The 23,427-nt window shown below is 36.1% G+C and overlaps 2 protein-coding genes and 1 long non-coding RNA gene across 3 annotated transcripts in view; 2 read left to right on the top strand and 1 right to left on the bottom strand.

The window, feature by feature from the left end:
- The window catches only part of LOC129438549 (uncharacterized), a 42,813-nt gene that overhangs the window by 4,579 nt on the left and 14,807 nt on the right, over positions 1–23,427 (top strand). The window contains exons 8-9 of the mRNA XM_073863390.1: positions 15,430–15,603; positions 16,476–16,649. Coding sequence (XP_073719491.1) covers positions 15,430–15,603; positions 16,476–16,649 — 348 coding nt within the window. The remainder of the gene's footprint in view (positions 1–15,429; positions 15,604–16,475; positions 16,650–23,427) is intronic.
- LOC129438565 (uncharacterized) lies at positions 5–1,489 on the top strand. Its single transcript, XR_008642646.2, has 4 exons — positions 5–472; positions 592–648; positions 991–1,160; positions 1,263–1,489. It is a non-coding gene; the product is annotated as an uncharacterized lncRNA (long non-coding RNA).
- Positions 865–8,138, bottom strand: LOC129438559 (uncharacterized). The gene is made up of 11 exons (XM_055197337.2): positions 7,834–8,138; positions 5,359–5,524; positions 5,042–5,267; positions 4,680–4,953; positions 3,871–4,042; positions 3,081–3,157; positions 2,813–2,993; positions 1,963–2,211; positions 1,690–1,861; positions 1,486–1,607; positions 865–1,382 (listed from the first exon to the last, which is right to left on the bottom strand). The coding sequence occupies exons 1-11, from the start codon at positions 7,864–7,866 to the stop codon at positions 1,039–1,041; spliced, it is 2,016 nt and encodes a 671-aa protein (XP_055053312.2). The 5' UTR covers positions 7,867–8,138; the 3' UTR covers positions 865–1,038.

The following is a 23,427-nucleotide window of genomic DNA, read 5'->3' on the forward strand; positions in this document are numbered from 1 at the left end:
AAGATAATTTTTCTGTAGTCACAGATAATGTGGTTCTCAAAGACTTTGCAACTGGTGATCAAAGATACATTTGACAAACAAATATCCAGTTATAAAATATAAATGCATTTACTTCATTTTTTGCTCTCCCAAGGTACATATACGCGATTAAAACTTCAATGAATGCATTCTTATTTTAAAATTCGCCTATGAAAATGCTCAGATTTTGCTCCTGTCTCTTTAAAACCTGTCTCCTCAAATGTCCAGCATACTCGGATTGGTCAGATGGCCTAATCTGCTGTTATGGGTCATTTGTGTTCGGTGTGTGTTGGAAAGGTTACGCCCCGGAGCAATCACATGCGTGAATGAGCAGCGACATGTGTCTAGAAACGATGGCGTCGGTATTGCCTTCCCAGTTTGATCCCGATCCAGAGAAGACAACCGTTACCGAAACACCTCCGCAAACAAGGGTTTTGAAGGACATTTCGCAATGGTAATTTTTTAAAATTCCCTCAGCCATCTACCAATAAAGATGTATAGTAATTATAACTTTGAAACATCACAGTAAGAACTTTGTCCATCAATAAACACGTTTGTATTCAACTTCTTTAGATGCTTGACAACTGTCCCAGAATGCGAAGCTGAAAAACATGTGTTGCAAAGAAAAAGGTAATTTAAATTAATAATGTAGTACATTACTTACCAAACTACATGGAAACACCAAATGTAGTACATAGAAAAGGTTCATTGAAATAAGATTTTTTTCATGTTTTGGTTTATTTCCTAGACTTTTTTAAGTGCTATATTGTTGCTTCTTGTGTGGGAAGAGTAAGTTGATGTGGGAAGAGTAAGTTGTTGTAACAACAAAAAAACAAAAGATGTCACTTGTAATAAACATAACACAAGAGTTATTTATTACATATATACATTTAAATGTTGAATAATATACAAACAACCACTTTGTGTGGAGACAAAAAATGTGGTTGATATTGTCCAATTCACTGCTTACAGATTACATGGTGTATCGAAGCCCCGACACCAGCTGACACGTCCGAGTTGTCATCCCGTTGCGTATTGTTCTCCGGATATACTAGGAGTTTCCTGATCAAGCTGGTCATCATGTTGGTAATCAGGCGAGTCATCACGTTGGTAATCAGGCGGTTCATCATGTTGGTAATCAGGTGAGTCATCACGTTGGTAAGCAGCCTGGTCATCATGTTGGGTTCCGACCACCACTTCAACGAAGGGCGAGATATCGTGTTCAATCACCTCCTCCTTCACAGGTCTTTCAATCCGTGATGCCAGGTCCATTGGAATCGGGATTTCCTTCAGCTGTTCTACATATGGTACTGGGTCCTCGGATACCTCATCAAGCACAAGACTGATCAGGTCATCCACATAACCTGTAAAAAAATTGCAGACAATAATTTACCTGCTCTGTACATTTTAAGGATGTCTGTAATTATTTGTATTTATTATATTTGAAAATAAAATATTACTGCTTACGGTATGTCGGCTCTGTTTTTATTGGCCTTTCAGTGGATTCCCCGCTCCTAGCCTTTCCTGCAGACGTTACCGATTGCTCACAGTCTGCATTTTCATTGTAATGCATGGTAGCAAGGTACAGTCTGTAAAAAGATAAGCAAGTCATAAATGTATTGTAAATGTTACTACTACTTTATCTTACAAATTAATTTGATACTTTAATACCTGCACAGCATTCTAATAAATGGGAACGTCACATTCTTTGGCGCAAATCTGAGAATAAGGCGTTGGAGGGGCTCCACGAATGATGTTTGGTGGTGAGGGCTCAGCTTAGCGACATCCCTGAGGACTCTCTCGTTGACTAAGATTTTTTCTACTTGATTTAGAACCACCGAGTCTAGGGTGACAATAAAATATCTAGTAAGCAAACTGATTATCAAACGGAGTAAAAACACAGATATCCCATCCGGATATGTAATAGGGAATAAGTGAACCTACCTGGTAGTAACCATTTCTTTGAATCATTAGACTCTTGGTCTGTATGTTCACATTTGGGAAAAATAGGGTCGTCGTGGACATGAACATTTTGAAGGTGGTTTATCAGGGAGGTCCACTTTGCCACCTTCTCGGGTCCAGATGATGAAGATGTTGCGCTCCAATAAATATGATCTTTAATACTGGGCATCCACTTCTTTAAAACCCCACAGTCCTTTTTTTGTGCCAGAAGGTGTAGTTTCTTAGACAAACCTGATAAGAAAGTCATTATGCAAACGATAAGTATGTCAACCTTTTAAAAAGTATAATTGTGTCAGTAATTAAGACTTTGTTTTGAAACTAGGGTTGCAACAAACGATTGTTTTCATAATCGATTAATCGTTAAATTAATGTGACTAATCAGACAAAAAAACTATATATTTAGTCAATTAAAGCTATTAAAGCTAAATAAGGCATCATGTGTAGAAGTGTACTTTTAAAAGTGCAAAAGCTACACACTACTACAGAGTTTTATCAATTTAATATTTTTTTTATAATGTATGCCTTCAATAAAAGAAATATAAATAGACAAAACAAGTCGAGTCTTCAGGGATGTGCTGGTGAGAAAATTTTGCCACAGATTAATAAACTTATTTTAATCTTTAACATTAGACCTTAATGAGAATTAACATGCATTGGATTTGTACGAAGAAACATCACCTGACTTTAATTATAAACGCACAGCTTGCGCTGTATGAAGCGAATGCGTGTCCGAGCTGTCCGACCGTGGTGTGGGAAGCATGTGACGTTCATAAATTTAATTACTGATTAGTTGTTGCAGCCCTATTTGAAACACATAAAAATTTATATTTACCTTTTTCAAAATTCCACACATCATAGTACTGTGTAATGCTGCGGTCTTTCAAAAACGTTTGGATTTGTGGATGTCGATCGGTCACAATGTAATCCACCGTTAAACCATTTGAGTCCAAAAAGTCTAGGGAACGCTTTAGGCCCTCCTTCTTCATGTAATAGCTTCCTTGAACTTCATTGCTCTAAGTATGGACATACAAATTTTCAACGATATAAAATAAAGAACCTGTATGTATAGATAATGTTTTTACAAGAATACATAAACACACCTGAACAAGCTGAAGGTCGATAATGGTGTTAGTGTCCAGGTTGAGTAGCACGTGGCTACCATACCTTGCTGAGGGTCCTATAGAAAAAAAGAACAAAGATGGGAACATTCAAATACATAAGTAGCATGCTTGAAACCTCATGGTTGAGCCAGTTCATTAAAGAAAAACACTACCGTTTTTCAATATTTTACTATGTTCGTAACCCAACTTAGCCGAATTAATACATAACCATCCCTTTAAATGCATGCACCTCATCTTTGTACAGTGCATCGTGAATGTGTTAGCATTTAGCCTAGCCACATTCATTCCTAAGGATCCAAACAGGGATGAAATTTGGAAGCCACCAAACACTTGCATGTTTTCTCTATTTAAAGACTGTTACATGAGTAGTTACACAAGTAAGTATGGTGGCACAAAATAAAACGCGATTTTTTTAAGCAGATAAAATACTGCGCCAGAGGTCGAAGTGCCGCAAACTAAGTGCTCTTCTGCCATACAATATAGTTCTCATTTTTATCTGCTTAAAAAAAATACCGTTTCTTTTGTGCCTCCATACTTACTCGTGTAACTACTCATGTAAGAGTCTTTAAATAGGTAAAACATGGAAGTGTTTGGTGGCTTCTAAATTCATCCCTGTTTGGATCCTAGGGAATGGGTGCGCTGGGCTGGGTGCTAACACATTCACAGGGCGCTGTGCAGGGATGGGGTGCATGCACTGAAAAAAGATGGGGATGTATTAATTTGTCCAAGTTGAGGAACAGTGGTGTTTTCCTTTAAATTCTGGCCTTACCGTCTGCTATCATATCTCCAGCAACTGCAATTTTATCTTTTCTCTGCAACTCCATAAGCATATCCGCCTGGTCGGTTTTCCACTTGTGGACTATGGCTGGTTCCAAGAAATTCCTTGTATGTTTCTTGAATGTGTCATTTTGGAAAGCCTGGAGATGCATGGCCTGGAAAACCTACAAATAAGAAAATATTACATAAGTAAAACACACAATGTACATACACACAATAACATACATATACGTGATGTCTGTGTGTATGTTTACCTATATAATAGGGCTGGGCAAAAAAATAATCGATTTTTCGATTAATCTTTTTATTTTACAATGTTGATTCAAAATCGATTCTCAGGAGCAGAATTTATTTTTTTCTTTCATATTTATTTCCGCATACATTGAATGTAAGATTAACGTTGATCTAATTACTAGTCTTCTTTGTCACCCTCTTTTTTGCCTTGCGCGATGTTACCAAAGAGCGAGAGGCGAGCCTGTCATTCATTCATTCAGTGTTTAAAATGATGGCGGTTTCAGGTGCTTCCTCGACGTTGATGCCACCTTCACATAAAAAGTCAGAGGTATGGATCATTTTAGATTTCGCAAGACGACGATGAGAGTGTTCACTGTTCTTTTTTTATTAATATAGTATTTGTATTAAATCTATATTCATTGAGTTGAATCAAGAATTGAGTATAAAATCCGACCTGAGAACTGAAATTGAATCGAAAGCTTGTGAATCGAAATCGAATCGATCTGGAACATCTGAATCGATACCCAGCCATACTATATAATGTGATATGTATAGTCATATAAATACCTTTTCTATCTGGGTGAATGATGAGCCAGTGAAATAGGTAGCAGCAGACAGAAGGAGGTTTCCTGTTGGCGTACTTCCAACAATGGGCTGGCTATTCCACTGTTTGTTGTATTTACAATTTGGGCAAAGCTGATTGAATGACACGAAAGTACCCGCTTGCTGTTGATGAACATCACACTTCTTCTGGCAATGTGGACAGATGTCAAACAAGTCTCGGAGGCAGCTTTCAAATACAATGTATTTTCTTTCACCGTGCGAGGACCTTTGCACATGTCTAAAATATGAGTAAATACACAAAATTCAAAAAATCAACATACTTATGATTTTCAAAATTACATGCACAATAAATTTCCCAAACTTACGGCAATTCAGATTCTTCAGTAACGAACGGGTCTTCTGATTTATGTGTGAAGTCATTAGATTCACATGGTATTTCACACTCAGTCTCTTCCTCCTTCAACTCTAGACGTGGTCTTTTCCTTGGATTAAAATCAGTGGGCTTAAAAGGCGTTGAAGAGATGGAAAATCGGAAATTTGGATATGTTGAAGGTGTTTTAACGTTGAGACACGACGATCCTGTCTGGGTTCCTATGAGGGAACAACTTTGTTATTATCGTTTATACATTTACTACTGGTTGTGTGATTACTAGCTAAATACCTTAATACATTTGTTACATACCTTTACTCCTCTTATGACATTCCCTCAGTGTACCCCAGGACAATTGTGTGCTGACCGATTTCAGTTTTTCCTTGTGCTGTATGCCCACTGACACCGCAGGTATAGGATCAGTTTGGCATTCAACATCATTACTGCTGCGTACAGTGAAGAGGGGTGTGGATGTACTCTAAAAAAAAAAGAGACAAATACTTAAACATGTAATAAAGACAACAATAGAGTACAACCAATACATCGGTAGAATCATTACAACACACATCGAGACGTTCACGTATTACTTAATACATGTCCTGTTTACTTTGTTGCAAAGTCTAAGAAAGCATAAGATTGCATTTAAACTAATCGTCTTTTAATGAACTGACAGCTTCTTGACTTTGATTACGAAAGCAAACCTAATCGGTAATAGTTAGTGAGCATTTTAGCTGGGAGCAATGCTAACGTTTGTTAACATGTGCACCTCTAAAAAACTATTTATTACAATACAAATAACCAATCTTCATGATGTAACACACATGTTGGTAAATATGCTACATGGCTTACGAAATACAATATCGCAACACAAAAACTTAAGCATGCTTGTAAGATAATGTAACAAAAAACAATGGATGCTTACAGCTTGAAAACCAAACAAAGTAGGAACCGACCCATATTTTAGGATGAGACGTTGTACAAATCCAGCTTCGAACTCATTGCGGTTTACGAAGCAGTCGTTGAGAAAATGCCGCGAGCATAGACCCCTTCAAGGTTTGTAAACATTGAATGACTATCGGGTGCGTGCGCAGCATGGGGTCAAACTGTTCATACCATCCAGACTTTATAACTTAATCTAACAGGGCTGAAAAATTATGACTTACCTCAAATGAAGTGAGCACTACAAACACAAGCCTCTTTGATCTTTGCATTGTCCGCGTCTGCACGTTAATTGCTTGCAGCAGCAGATGTTGTATTTTTTTGTTTTTGAGATTCTGCATGAATCGCGAAAACTTAACGGGAGTCCTGGTGCGATTTTCACAGCCCACGATGCAAGTAGGCATTTTTATGAATACAGAATAATACGCAACTCAATCTGCTGTAATGGCTTTTCTGACCCCGACATGCGCAGTGGAAACCCCCTGTGACGTTAACCATGAAGGGGTCTATAGAGTCAACTTCTGACTGTACTGTGCCGGAATCGTACGAAACTTAAACTCTAACCACTGTTTTTTCATTTCCTCTGCCTTAGGAAGGGCATAAAGTGTTGTTTTGTTATCGCATCTGAAAAAACAGCGTCGACTCATATTTTAACCACTTAAACGCACAACAACAATTTGTAAACACACTCGAGGCAGTTTGAACGGTCAACCTCAGCCAGCAACTTATTCATACTACTTATTCTTCGGTTTTATTGGCGTTGGCAATCCAGCTTAAAGGTGCATTACCGCCACCTGATGGACTGGAGTGTGAGCAGCAAATGTTAACGCGTTAGCCTATTATAATCTATCAATTAACCCAGTTGTTTTTACGTAAGTAATTACATTATAAATATTTATATAGGATGTTTTTCCCAATAAGTGTTCTAATGTCATATTTTATTGTCCGATTAGATTTTTCTTCGTGCTTATTGGCGGTTCGCATTCTTATTCAGAGCATTACCGCCATCTGTAGGCCATGAATCAGAGACTCGAAGCAAATTGTCATCCTCTATATACTTAGGCTATGCATTGTTTTTGTTCTACAATAAATTAATAGATAGATACACACACACACACACACACACACACACACACACACACACACACACAGACTTGTTGTTTGCGGACGGTTTCGGTGCATGATATACGTCACGACCACACGTTAGCGATTGGCTTTGGCAGATCCTGAGTGACTCTGGGCAGATCCAATAGTTTTAAACTTCAACAATGGACCCCCTTAACGGAAGTAACGCTTTTCAATGGAGCGTGGCCAGACTCTCTGTACAAATGAAATGAATGTACGAGAGTCTGGTTGGACAAGGCTATCTTATTATACGACTCTGGGCAGAAAGAGCCGCGGAGGCAATGTTGACAAGCTTAAACTAGCACGTTTTAGGAGGGATTTATTAAACATGGATGCAGAAGTAGTTTCGAATCTGTCCGAATATGTATAGTCACTGATTCTGCGGGACCATGACAGCTAACGTTATTTTCGTAAATTAACTCTCGCGATTTTAACCAGGTTTTGGATATTTCCTAGACAACATTACTTTCGGGTGGTTTCGGGAATTTTGTCAAGGCTTATTCTTATTGTCTAATGTAACCTATCTCTGGGCTAACTATGATTAGCAATTGAGATTATTTTAAGAGATCATTCAAACGATGGCACACACATCTATCGCTGTATGTTTGTTTAACATTTAAGCTAAACAATAGCGCGGTTGGTGACTTTTCGCCTATAAAACAGAAACATGCTGATTTGAACTAGATAATCAACACACCAGTACATATGCATAGATTATATTACCTGATGTGAAGTGTGCACTGCAAACACAAGCATTATTTATGATCGTCTCCGTCCAGTCTGTACGCCGTATTGTATTCAACCACAATTGTCCTCTTGATTTCTGTGAAGGAATGTCTGTCGGGATCCGGTAAAACTTTAGTTTTGAACCAAAAGTGCTGTTCCTTCTATTCTGGCAGCCAAATGACATCAACATGACATTTTAAAGTCAAAACTAGTGATGGTCGTTTTCGAAGCACTGCTTCATGAGGCTTCGAAACATTCACGAATCTTTTGTTTCGAATCTTCTTCTTCTTCTTCTTATTTTATCTTATTGGCGCCTCGCATTCTTAAAAGAGCATTACCGCCATCTACTGTGGGTAATGGATCAAAGACCATTCAGGACTCAAGCTTTCGATGTTGCTGCGTGTTCCAGCTCCTCCATCTACAGCTCAAGTCCGTCATAGTCCAGAGAGGATTAATAATAATAATAATATCTATATTCTATTTATTAAATTAGTACTATTTAATTAATAAACTATCCCCTTCCTCTAGATCAGAAGCTTCTTTAGTGTTAATTGTTGTACACATTTCTTCTTAAATTCTTCTATTAGTTTAGCCCTTTCCTCTGAATATCTATTGCATTTAATAAGTACATGTTCCACTGTTTCTCTAATTCCACACCAATCACACAGTCCTGTAGGATGTTTTCCTATTACATGCATTGTTGAATTAAGTCCTGAATGACCAAGTCTTAATCTTGATATAATACAATCTTCCTTCCTTCTCCCCGCGAACTCCTTCCTTTTCCTACAATGGGTTGTATTGAATATAATTGTCTTCCTTTTTGTTCATTATCCCAATTGCCAGTTTTTATTTATCTCTCTTTTTACTATTGACTTGAGTTCTGCTTTACTATACATTATTTCCATATCAATTCTATCATTTGTCCTTTGTTTTGAATCAGTGGTTCGGAGCGTGTTTCAAACTGGCCCAAGTCACGTGATTTTAGCAAACGAGGCTTCATTACGTCATAACTGTTTCGAAACGTTTCGAAAATCCGATGGTTCACCACTAGGGGGAGTTGATCACATGACCAGTGTCTAATATGTTTCGGTGAACTCGGGTCAGTTTTATTATAAAAGTTATCCATCTGACTAATAACATTGCAATTTTGTGTACTTTTTGCTTATAGACAGATTTAATGACAAAAATGTGCATAGTTAAAAGGGTAGTTAGTTTTAATGATTTGTTTGCCCTAAATAAAACTAAAAACACATAATACACTTTTAACTATGTCTTAATTAAGTTAAATAATTTTTTTAACATATTTTAATAAAAATCTTGCTATTATTTTGTAAAAAAAAGTGTAAAATGTTTGGCCATATCTGCTTTACACTATTTTGACCAGCAGGGGTCGCCAGCGTGTGTGGTGTTTCGAACTGCTTCGAAACACTGAATCAATTTTCGAAGCAATTGGTTCAATTGATTGGTTAGAAGATTGTTTGTAGTTCACTTTAACTTTAGCGAAATTACAAATATCGCAACTGCTGTAAATGTTTTAAATTAGGAGCATGGAGAAAACTTCATACGACGCTCGGATAGTCTTATAATGTCCCATCAATCGTCTCGTGGTTAGACGATATGAAGCAGCCGCGGCAAGTAACTATTGGACATATTTAATTACCTCGTCCTGTCAGAAGGAGCAGCATTGAAAATTATTAAAGTACTTATACCGACCAGTAATAACACAGTGATTTCGTCTTTTTTACAGCAAATGTGCACCTTAGCCAGTCCAATAACTATTTCGTTTTTATGTGGTAACGTACGATGATAGAATTCATTTGCCAACTTGCCAACACTTATTCCTTCAAATCAGGAGACTTAAAACTTGTTTGACTCTGTGGACCCTGTACCTGGTCCAGAATTATCTTATTTTGACTTAATTTAAAATATTCCTTTAATTTTTAATGGTCTGCCATGGACCCCAGTAACACATATGAGATACTGTTTGAAAGCTTAAACTCTCTACTTTCTGCAGATATGCATCACTTTGAGATATGTTTTACTGTAAGAAAGTTATTTACACTTAATTTACACTATCACCCCCCCCCCATATTTTTTAATATCATTTAATATTCACATATTTCATATTTTATAAGTATGACAAACATGGGCAAGTCTTATATCAAATGAAAGCTCTCTCTCACTCTCAGGAATAAGGCTGCAGTGTTATTTTTGTCCTATTATTATCACATATCCAACAATCGTCGAATGAATGATGTAAAAAAATCGTCTTTTGTAAACATTTGCGAAACTTGAGTGTGAACTGCCTCAGATAGCACAGATAGCCACAAATGATACACCATCTTTTCTCTTAGGTCCTACTCTAAAAAATGAGTCCATTCACAGCATTTTCTTTGGTTGTGTGCATGAATAATCCCTTGCTATTTATTATATGTGCAAAACAAAAAATTAATATTTATATGAAAAATGTATTTTCGCACACTTCAGTAAAATGAGAATAACTTTTGAATGCGGCATGCTAAAGAGTTAATTCTTTTTTGGGGTGTTTACTGTATGCTGCTGTTAACAACCAGAACTGTCTGCAGTCTGCTAGAGCACCCAGAACCAGAGTTATACACTATCAGAGACAGTATTTACAACATAAAAAAGAAAATTTGGTGTTTTATCATAGGAAAAACCACATAAATAACAATATTTGTCACAAACAGCAGCTTTTTATGTAACTTCAAAGGGTTTTCTGCAAAATGATATAAAGATATTGCATTTATTCCACTGTATGTGGTTATGGTAGCACTTCAAATGTTTTTTTGGCAGAAATTGTACACCATAAGCGTATTATTCCTCCCATCAGTTGAAGTAAAAAAAACTTTTGCATTTATTTTGATAGAGAAAAAATTCCTTTTTCCTCTGTAAGCTGGCAATTGCTGGAATCAAACAAAACTGTCTGCAGGTTTCGTTCCCACTCAGGGCCAGAGTTATACACTTTTAAATACAGACTTTAGAAAAAAAACATCAAAAAGCGCCTATTTATTTTTGTGTTTATTAGAGGACTGACAACACATACAACCATGTTGAGCACTCTAAACAGTGTTTTATGTAATGTCAAAGGGTTTCCTGTAAAATGATACCAAACTTTTGTATGTGCACCTCTGCTTGTGGGTATGAGAAGCTTTTGAAATTGGGTAGGCCAAATCCAGGCGAAAATCCCCAAAATAGCCTCAGAGTGTATCCTTTTAAGTGGAATCTACAAAGCTCACATATGGTTTAAAAAATTCCTTACAGATAATATCTGATCACACTGTAAAGGTTTATATAACTGCATGGCAGGTTCATCTGATCTCATAGTAAATGTTTAATATAACTGCATGACAGGTAACAGCTGATCACATAGTAAAGGTTTAATATAACTGCACAACATCTGATCACATTGTAAAGGTTTAATATAATTGCACAACATCTGATCACATTGTTAAGGTTTATATAACTGCATGACAGGTTACATCTGATCACATAGTAAATGTTTAATATAAGTGCATGACAGGTAACATCTGATCACATAGTAAATGTTTAATATAACTGCACAACATCTGATCACACTGTAAAGGTTTATATAACTGCATGACAGGTTACATCTGATCACATAGTAAATGTTTAATATAAATGCATGACAGGTAACATCTGATCACATTGTAAAGGTTTAATATAACTGCATGACAGGTAACATCTGATCACATAGTAAAGGTTTAATATCACAGCATGGCAGGTTGCATCTGATCACATAGTAAATGTTTAATATAACTGCATGACAGGTAACATCTGATCACATAGTAAATGTTTAATATAACTGCACAACATCTGATCACACTGTAAAGGTTTATATAACTGCATGACAGGTTACATCTGATCACATAGTAAATGTTTAATATAACTGCATGACAGGTATCTGATCACATAGTAAATGTTTAATATAACTGCACAACATCTGATCACATAGTAAATGTTTAATATAACTGCATGACAGGTAACATCTGATCACATAGTAAATGTTTAATATAACTGCATGACAGGTAACATCTGATCACATTGTAAAGGTTTAATATAACTGCATGGCAGGTAACATCTGATCACATTGTAAAGGTTTAATATAACTGCATGGCAGGTAACATCTGATCACATTGTAAAGGTTTAATATAACTGCATGGCAGGTAACATCTGAACACATTCTAAGGCTTTAATATAAATGCATGAACATCTGATCACATTGTAAAGGTTTAATATAAATGCATGACAGGTAACATCTGATCACATTGTAAAGGTTTAATATAACTGCATGGCAGGTAACATCTGATCACATTGTAAAGGTTTAATATAAATGCATGGCAGGTAACATCTGATCACATTGTAAAGGTTTAATATAAATGCACAACAGATCACATTGTAAATGTTTAATATCACAGCATGACATCTGATCACATATGAAGGTTTAATGTAACTTTACCACAGGTAAAATCAGGTCACATTGTAAAGGTTTATAAAAATAACTATGGACTAAGAAACAACTAACTTTTGAGCAAGACCACACTGCAATGAATTAAGACACAGTTTTATCAGAGTCATCAGGAGCTGATCCCAAGTGTTTATCTGGAAGCTGTTGGTGTATGTACTGGTGATGTGCTTAGCGACTGTGTAATGCATGCAATATCAACCCTCTGTAAAGCTGACAAAGATGGTCGTTTCTCAGCAGAGATATGTACATTTGTGCCAGCTCAACACATGAAGCAGAAGCATTGAAGCAGTTTCTCGGACAGGGTTTACAGGATTAGGCCTTAATTATATTAGGACATTTTAGTTTTTACAAACAAACAAACCACATCTTGTGACAAAACAATGGCACTCATATATGTTGAGGTATGGCAGTACAAGGTGTTTTTAAATTATCGTAGCTCAAATAAGCATTTTAGCCTGGGACCAGCATAAGCCCTGTCCGGGAAACCGCAAGGTTGTTTTCCCATATCAGATGTAGGTTGCTTCAGGTTGAGTTGTGATTTAAAGTGTAGATGGATCCTCCCATTGTGTTTCTGCATCACAGTTTATGAACACATTGATTGTATCATCCTCACAGTTGTCCACTGCATCACTAAACTAAACATCAATGCATCTGTGAAAATAATATAACCATAAACATTTTTATGTTAGTATTTAAAAGAAACTTGCATCATGAGAATTAATATATGGCACCAATACTTAAACAGAACAGAACATTGTGTGTGAGAGAGATGCATTAAAAAGAGACAGTAACATTATACACACAACCTTTAACTTCAGTGTTAAATAATATGTCGTTTAATAGGTCATTATCATCAATATCTGAATGAGAAATGAACTGACATTCTAGCATCTGAAATCTCGGTAACTTGGATGAATCACGTGAGCTACTGTAAGAATGTAATGTACTATATTGTTGTCTTATCTTAAATATAAAAATATAGGTGGGCTATGAAAATCATTCAAAATAATTGCATTATATAAACTAACCTTACTGATCTTAAGTTTAGTCGTAGAACGGACATCACAAATCTAATGTTAGGCGAAAGAGCACATTTAGCTAAGATAGCTTACCTGAAACTGACCACCTTTCAACACCCGGCATGGCTTCAAGTTACCGGAACATCGTAGTCGAACCATTACTTGGGATCAGGGTGTTCCTTAGTCGGCTTCCCGTCCGTTAAAATTGGTAAGAAACAAACATAAAGGCGCTTGAGTGAGCTTTTTAAGTTGAACGCGTTGCCTTCAACCACTGCCTCAGCTGCTCATCATATGCATCCGGAAGTACGTTGACAAAATGAGCGCAACACAGCAAAATCTGGAACCTCAGAATAACTCTATAAGAGTTAATTTCAACACTTTAAAAGTGTCTCATGGGGTCCACTCCCAATAGAGTTATTTTAACACTTTTGAAAGTGTTGGCACATTGACTCTTTTAAAGTGTTAGCAATTGACACTATACAGAGTTAAAAATCTAACTATAAATTTACACTAATCAGTGTTAAATATTTTTTATTTGTTAAAAATTAACTCCCTCTGTGTAATTTGTTAACTCCAATGTAGTGTTATATTTTTTAATATGGTGTTAATATGGTAAACGTAAAGACAGAAACATATTAAGGTACTTTTGGGACAAAAAAAACTTTATTTTAAACAGTTTTTTTAATGTAACAATACAGCAGTATAATCTATCATTCTCATTTTAAAACTATTAATGATTTTTTTAAAATGTCATCTGATTAACACTCTGTTTTGACACCAACTCTTTATTTTTATAGAGTTAAATAAAATAGTTTTAACTCAATCCAGTGTTAAATTAACTCTGAACTCTTTATATTTCCATTAACACCGTAATTTTAACTCTGCTAAATTTGCTGTGAATGGCAAAAAACATGTTTATTATTATATTATCGTTTATTGTGTGTTTTTTTTTTTTTTTTGCTACTTAGCTGTATTTTAGTTGAATTTAGTACGAAGTCTTAAATCAAAACAAACGAACTGCAGTTTGATTGATTTTCATTGGAATGCACAATGACAATTTTTTTTTTTTAAGCAATATCGTTTTGAAACCAAACTTTTCATATTTATTACTTAGTCTACACTGCCATACAAAGGCAAAATACTTTAACTCGCTAGAGTGTAGAACTGAGAAAAATGACTTTAAAGTTTAGACTTTTTAGTGACTTTAGTTGTCAGATATTTTCTTCTTGATTTGTATTTTCTCGAAAAAACAACAAAATTGACTCAAGACACTTATCCACATGATAAAGGAGGTCTTGAATGTCTCAAAAATATAAATAACTAATTTTTGACCGAAAACAAAGTTACTGCCTTTTGCCTTTGTAGGGCAGTATAATTACGTGTATGTTCCACTGTTTCTCTCACTCTACTTCTGTCACACATACTATTAAGATACCACCAGGGCTTGCAACTTCCATTCCCTTTATCTTACCAATAAACAAGCAAAATGAATGTATGCAATTTTTGAAGCCTTTTCTTTTTCATATTTAATATATATTTTCTTCAGGAGAATCAGAGACGATTGAGACGAATTCTCTTCAAAGTATTTTTACAGCTTGAAACACAATACTGGTCGGTCATAGGGTGTACACCTGCACTGGTAAAATGACAAAAACCAAAGATTAAATGACAAGATGACAAATTACCCTGTTCTGTTTTTCCGTGATTTAAATAGTGCCACCGTTTTAGTAGCCCTCCCACTCGGAGAATAATGATAATGTCTGTCCACGTCAACAAGCCAAAGAAGTAAACTTTTGAGTACAATCCTTGCCTTCGTTGTAGTCAAAGAAAAAAGAAATGTTAAATCATGAATTAGATAATGTGTGCTTTTAAAATCAGAAAATCTGCATTTTCACTAATTCGTCATTCTTCATGTTCTTGTTCAAATTCTTATCCATAACATTGAAGTTCTTTCAACTGCCACAAACCTTTCTTGTAATGTTATTACCCCAGGATTTAATGGAAATTCATGACACACTGCTTAAACGTCCCCCACACTAACAGTGTTTCTATCATTGTTTTCTGCAGGTTGTGTGAGTGTAATATCACAGTTGAAGGTTGTGCTGCTCTGTCTTCAGCTCTGACATCAAACCCATCACACCTGAGAAATCTGAGTCTGTCTTTTAATGATCTTGGAGATTCAGGAGTGAAACTGATCTCTGATGTACTGAAGAATCCTGACTGTAACCTGGAGCTATTGTGGTAAAATCATCTCTAATAATCATTCTCAGAGAGACATTATCCATTATCAGAGTGACTTTACTGCTAAACTATAAGATGATGTTAATTTATAATGACCTATAAACACTGTGCCACTGCTAATGTTGTGCTTAACAACATATGAAGAATAACTTCATTGTAGGGCTGCAATAACTAGTATTTAATAATAGTCAATTAATTGATTTATTCGAACAGAATTTTTTTATAGTGTCACAGCAGGGTTAATGGCCTTTTTATTTAATGGCTTGTTCATTTTATCTGTACTGTCTTTTATAGACTTTAATGTAAAATTTATATGAAAATGAACTTGTATGCAATTCTAATTACAATCGTTTGGCCATTCGGATTACAGACTTGTTTAAGATAAATACAACAAGGTTTAAAGGTTGCTTATTTCATCAATTGCTCTGAAATTTTTAAGAAAGCTTTTGCATAATATTCATGTACATTTTTTTTTCGAAAGTGAACAAAAGAGACTAAAACACCAGGTGTCAACGTGAATGTGTCTCTCTCTAGTCCACTTGTGATCCGATCCGCCAAAACGCAGGTGTAAACAGCCTTAATGTGTGAGAAGTTTCACTTTATTAGCAATCATTTCATTTATGCATTTGGCAAAGCATCTTACAGTGCATTACAAGGTATACAATTTTTAGCAGCATGTGTGTTCCCCAAGTTTGAAGTCATGACCTTTTGCGCTGCTATTGCAATGCTATATCACTAAGATATTCAGGAGCACAAGAAACATTTTGATTAGTTAATACACAATAAAGAACAAAAAGTGCACGGATAAATGGAAAATAAATGAAACGAAAATCCTATCTAAAGAAATATCTGCTTTTTATTGTTCTCTACAGGTTGACTGACTGTAATATCACAGATGAAGGTTGTTTTTCTCTGACTTCAGCTCTGAGATCAAACCCATCACACCTGAGAGAACTGTATCTGACTGGAAATAGTCTGGGAGATTTAGGAGTAAAGTTAATCTGTGATGTGGCCAATGATCCAAAAAACAAACTGAAGAAACTACGGTGAGCAAAGATGAAACATTTTCCTGTCATCGATTAATGTCAAGTTAATTACAGTAATTGTTGTTCGTTGTTAGTTAATGACACATAATTTATTAACTAATGTGAACAAATTAAGGCTGATAATATTATTTTAAAATGTTTCTTTATTTCATTGAAATTAAGTATTGAGTTATATAAAAAAGCAAAGCAGAAAAAGTATTAAAATGAACAGGTTGTGTATTTTAACAGCTATTCAGTGTTGGATGAATCTTCTGCTGATGTTGTAACAGAGGAAGAGAAACTTGAGTCAACACAAGCAACAGAGACTTGAAGAAATCTGTGTGTGTGTGACATAACAGTAATAAACATTAAAATTACATTAATTCTGCTACAGTTCTGTGTGTCATCTGCTATTCGTGAGCCCAAATCACTTCCATAGTAGAAAAATAATACAATGGAAGTGAATGGGGCTCGCGAATGGTTTTGTTATGAACATTCTTCAAAATATTTTCCTTTGTGTTCATCAGAACAAAGAAATGTATGCTTTGTAACAACATGAGAGTGTGTTCATGATGACAGAATTTTCATTTTTGGATGAACAATCGCTTAATAATATCCATTTAATAATAGATTTAGTGTAAAATATGTGCTTTGTTTTTTGTCAGCAAAAATATTCATGTGTTAATTTTTTTGATTTTCAGCCTTAACTTTAAAAGCCTTGAATTCTGAGACTAAAAATAAGTTTGAATTCTGATGGCTGTTATGCTTGTCATGTATATATTGCTGCTTTTAATGAAAAAAAAAAGGATAAAATATATACTATATTGTATAGTGTCTGTGTATTGTTAACAAAGATTATACCACGGGTCTGTTGAATGCTGTATTTTGATTGGCTGAGAAATGTTCCGTGGGTATGCATTAATTTCTGATAACCGCACACCTAACTTGTCAAATGTCTTAAAAATATAGGCACCAGAGCAATGTTTGTGGTAACCGTGGTATAAGAGGAATAATTGACTCCGGTCCTTTGAATTATTTGAAAATAATGCACACCTGCGGTGTAATTACCACCTTGGTGTGCATTATTTTCTTATAATTAAATGGCTTGTCGTCAATTATTCCTTACTTAAAATACCCAGCTAACAATTTTTGGTTCCCAGAACGTTATCATTTGGTTCCCAGAACAGATACTCTTAATGTTCCCTACTGATTCCCCAGGAAAGTTTTCTTGATGTCAGTATAAAGTTCCCTCTAGGTTTAGGGAACATTCCCCTAACCTTGTGTGAACGTTGAGTTGAGTTTAACTTTATTTAACTTTATTGTCCAGTCTGTTTTCACAGAGCGGAAATTTGTCTTTGACACTGCAACATACAAACACATCACACATCAACAACAAAAATCATACAATTAAACACTTTTAAAAAGATGAAAACAGCCCTTCTATTGCTTCACTTAAAATACTGTACGATTCAAAATAATCACTGCCATTGGGAGAAAAGATCGTTTATAAACATTTTTCCTAGCTAAGGGAATTTTCAGTCTTCGCCCAGATGGGAGCAATTCAAAACTAGAGTGTAGAGGGTGTGTATTGTCTTTAAAAATCGCAATTGCCTTTTTTCCCATAAAATGATCGAACAAGCTCTGAAGTGGCTGTTGTTTGTGCCGGGTGATCTTGTTTGCTTGGTTAATTATTTGTGAGAGTTTGTTCTTTTGTTTTAATGTTAAATTGCCGTACCATGAAACAATGTTATATGTTAGTGTACTCTCGATCACTGATTGATATAACAGAGTTAAGGTCTGAGGACTGACATTGAAACTTTCCTGAGGAGTCCCAGGCGTTGTCGTGATCTTTTATAAATGTACTCAACATTACTTTCAAAATTAAGTTTCTCGTCGATAATTGTACCCAAATATTTAAAATTCGCGACCTGCTCTACAGTCTTTCCCTTTATGACAACTGGTTTATATTCAAAAGCAGTACCTACTTTTTTCGATTGATTTCCCAGACATAGCTCTTTTGTCTTTTCAATATTAAGATGCAGAAAACTGCTCTCAAACCAACAAGTAATACTGTCAATGTACTCAAAGTATGAGGAGCAATTAATTCCCTTCTGACATGAGACTAATGCTATATCATCGGCATATTTTATAAGGGTAAGGTTATCGTCATTACGCTTCAACTCATTGATATATACTGAAAAAAGAATTGGAGACAATACACATCCCTGCGGTACCCCAGTATCTAAAACCAAGCAGTCTGACATAACACTATTATTAATACGGACCCGCTGAGGTCGACATTTTAAAAATTCCTTAATCCATAAAATCATCCAACTACTAGCACCCAAATCATAGAGCCGTTTTAGAAGAAGATGTGGTTGAACAGTATTAAATGCAGATGAGAAATCCATGAAGAGAATTCGAACATAGTAGTTTGGGTTATCTAAATGATTTTGAACCTTATTTAAGAGAGTGAGGGAGGCATCCACAGTGCTTCTATTTGCCCGATAGGCAAATTGCAAGGGGTCTATAGATGTCTCAATTTGTGATGATAATTCCTTACACACTATGCGCTCCATGCATTTACAGAGAACAGATGTGAGTGCGATTGGGCGAAAGTCTTTGGGAAATTTTGCATTTGGTATTTTCGGCACCGGGATGATGATGGAATTTTTCCAGGCTAATGGTACAAAACCATTGTCCATGAAAATTTGAAATAACCTTGTACACACATATCCAAGTTGTACTGCACATTCTTTCAGAACTTTCCCCTTCAGGCCATCTGGACCAGTTGCCTTATGCGGTTTAACTTTACGAAGCACTGTGACAACCTCTCTCTCCTGAATAGTCATCATAGGCTGTGATTGGATCATGGTCATCATTAATTCATTATTGACAGTCAGATCATCGTTAAAAACATTATCAAATCTTGAATAAAAAATATTAAGATTATTTGCAAGATTGTGAGGGTCATCATGTTGTTGAACTCTTTTCTTTTGTCTACCCATCATTGTATTCAATCCCTTCCATGCATCTCTTACATTCCCTGTTTTTAATTTCTCTTCCACATTCTCTTTATATTCATTCTGTGCATATTTTATCTTACGTTTTACAGCTTTATTTAACTCTTTTACTCTCTGCTGATCATTCTGCAAGAAAGCAGTTATCTTCATGTTTAAGTAATATTTCAGATCTTTGTTGATCCATGGCTTATTATTTGGGTACATTCTGATATTCTTTGTTTGAACCACAGAATTTACACAGAAATTAACATAACAGGTTATTGTATCATCTAACAGTTCGTGATTACTACAACAGTCATCATCATTAAAAAACAAGTCCCATTCAGTGCACTCAAAACAGCCTCTTAGCTTTTCTGTTTCGTCTCTGGACCATATTTGAACCTGCTGAACGGCAGGCTTAGTCCTCTTTAATAGCTGCCTATATTTTGGTAACAGATGAATAACGTTGTGATCTGAGCGTCCTAGAGGTGGATGTAGCCTTGGCACATATGCCCCTTCTATGTTACCGAAGCATTTATCCAGAGTCTTAACCAGTCTTGTCGGACAGGTTACATATTGTACAAGATTTGGCAACAGCGTAGATACATTGCATTTATTAAAATCTCCAAGCAAAAAGACTGGACTATCGGCAGAATTGCAAAGCATTCTGTTGTAACTAGCGGCTATGCATTCGGCAGCGAGTGCAAAGTTTGGACCAGGCACATAAACTAAAATTACTGTTATTTGTCCAAACTCACGAGGCAAATAATATGGCCTAAAAGAGACAGTCAGTAGTTCATAGTGAGCAGAACAATCTGTTTCACGTACCGTAATATTCTTTGCCCACCTGCTACTAACGAACATACACAGTCCTCCTCCGATGGTTTTGGTTGACTTTGTTGCTATCACGGTCCAGACGGATTAGTGAGTATCCTTCCAAGTTTATGTTGTCAGTCGCCTCCGTCAGCCATGTCTCCGTGATGCAAATCAAGTTAACGTAGCTCTTTTAAAGTCTCTGTTGTATTTCACCAGTGCTGTGAGTTCAGACATTTTATTTTAAAGCGAACGAGCATTAGTTAAAGTTATAGTAGGAAGGGGGAACCGACTGCCGCGAGATTTAAGTCTGTTTCGGATTCCGCCTCTAGATCCTCTCCGTTTTAGTTTCTTCCTTCTATATGCTGTATCTATAGAACAGATTATTTCTGGGGGTTCATAAAGAAGCTTTGGTGGAGTTTTAACATGATGTCGGAATCTCAGCAGATCTTCGCGGCTGTAAAACATTGTCCTCTCCATTGTTGTTCCTTAGATTTTTAGAATCCACACCGTCTCCCAACGCAGACACGCAGTCCAAAGCGCATTTTAAAATCCATAGCACAATAATTATCTTTAAAAGCATATTTGCTTTTAAAACATAGGCTGTTTAGACAGTTTAAAACAAACAAAACAAGTTTAAGACAGACAAGCAAACAAACTGAGCACACCAGCGTCTAGGGTCAGCACTTGCGCATGCGCCCCTATATCGGTGATCTTACATTCACGGAAACAATGCGCTAACAATCTGCTAACGTTGCTTCAACGTTCTGATAACGTTCCTAATCTCTATATTGTGATATTCCTGAATGCAAATAATCACACTACAAACAGTGTTTATTGTTCAGAGAACATGAACTGGAGCTTATCTTTAATAAAAAATACCTCAGCATCACATATTGTATTTAGATAACATTGTATTTTATAACACGATATAGATATTTATTGACAGATAAATAAACACTTAACATCATGGAAACGTTCCCTCTTGGTTATTATGAATATAAATGAACGTTCCCAGAATGTTTATTTGGTTCCCAAAAACCCAAATAGGAACGTTAGGGGAATGTTCTATGTTCTTTCTGTGGCCTTTTAATTCAACAACCAAGATAGATTCACATTTTAGTGAATAATATCGTTATTTTTTATAGTTGTTATTAATTATCAAATTCAAAAAAATCTTTGTATCAAGAGACTGCAATGTAACCTGTGAAAGCCGCCTCTGACGTCACAGCTTATATACGGACTACCGGCACATCCGGGAATTTGACTGTAAATTTCGTCACCGCCCCTTTTTGGGTGATAGAAAAGCAGCCCTTCCATTGGCTTCCATTCAAAATAGCGGAACAAAGCAACGGTTTAACACAGCCGGCAGGCGTAAATAACTTATGAAATCACTCAGATTAAACATGTCGAGTATTTATCTGTCCATCCTGCCTGCCATAGAGCGCGAAAGATACATTAACACATTTAATTTGGTCAATATAAAAACATGTCCCTTTCATTCTCACAGCGTCAAATATGTGTAACAACGCCATCCAGTGATTGCTGGAAATATCGCTAAGCCAGTTAGTTGTATGGCCGGACGGAAAAGTGCACTCATTACTCTAAATATAAAGACATAATAAATAAATACGAAGTAACTTTCAAATACGAAGTAAAATCATTCACTTGCTTCCCTGTTGACTTGATGAGGTACGTGTTTAATGTCCGGGTAAGACACCTCTGACCAATAGGGAGCGTTGTTACACAAATTTGATGCTGGGAGAATGAAAGAGACATGTTTTTATATTGACCAAATTAAATGTGTTAATGTATCTTTCGCGCTCTATGGCCGGCAGGGTGGACAGATAATTACTCAACGTGTTTAATCTGAGTGATTTCATAAGTTATTTACGCCTGCCGGCTGTGTACGAGGGTTGCTTTGTTCCGCTATTTTGAATGGAAGTCAATGGAACGTCTAGTGCGATTTCCCCCAAAAGTGGGCGTGAACCTGTTCAGAGACATTCTATGACGTTGCGCCGGTTGTGCGTATGGCTGAGGTTCTTCACGGACCGCTCAAACATCAACTAACGCTGCTGTTGCTTTTTACCGATATATTTTATACTACTCTCAATATCAGTAAGAGGAAAATGACGTTTAGATATTAATTAATCTGGACATCGGTCTTTGGTAGCGAAACTTACACATTAGCGCCACCAACTGTGGAGCATAAACCAATAGCTGCTATAAAATATGATGATGAATAATAGTCTATAAAATATGATGATGAAAATTAAGGATGTGCGTGACTTGTCGAATATTCGATCTGCAATAATTATTAGAGAAGAATAACATTTATTTGAACAGGGTTTTTTAAGTGTCACAGCAGGGTTAAGGCATACTGCTATAGAAAGGACATTAAAGGCGGAGTCCATGATGTTTGAAAGCCAATGTTTATATTTGAAATCACCTAAACAAACACGCCCCTACCCCAATAGAATCTGGACCTTCTGTTGATAGACCCGCCCCACACATACGCAAACCGGCATTTGATTTGATTTGATTGGCTATAAGTGTGTTTTGGTAGTCGGCCCGTCTCCTTTTCCAACGCGTTTTTCAAACATCGTGGACTCCGCCTTTAAATGATTTGATTTTAATATTAAATTGTCATTGAGTAGAAATACAGAAGACGTTGTCTGTGCCCGGGTAAAAGCAATACAAACATTTTATTTAATTTGAACATGCAAACAGCCGTAACAGATCAACAACAGAATCAGGTTTCATACATTATTAAATTGTCACGCAACATAAAGAGCACGCGATCAGTCCGAGGATTAATATCCAGTTAGATCGCCTCTTTTTCATCTAGCCTACCACAGTGGTCATTTCTACAGCAGGACACATTTCAAAAAGTTTTGCTTTTGCGTCTTCTTTCTACGTTTGTGAAAAAAGACAGATGTTTATGGTAAGTGTGTAGGACGGAAGCGGTCCCGAGAACGCGAGAC

Source organism: Misgurnus anguillicaudatus, chromosome 24 (assembly GCF_027580225.2).
Source record: "Misgurnus anguillicaudatus chromosome 24, ASM2758022v2, whole genome shotgun sequence".
Lineage (NCBI taxonomy): Eukaryota > Metazoa > Chordata > Actinopteri > Cypriniformes > Cobitidae > Misgurnus > Misgurnus anguillicaudatus.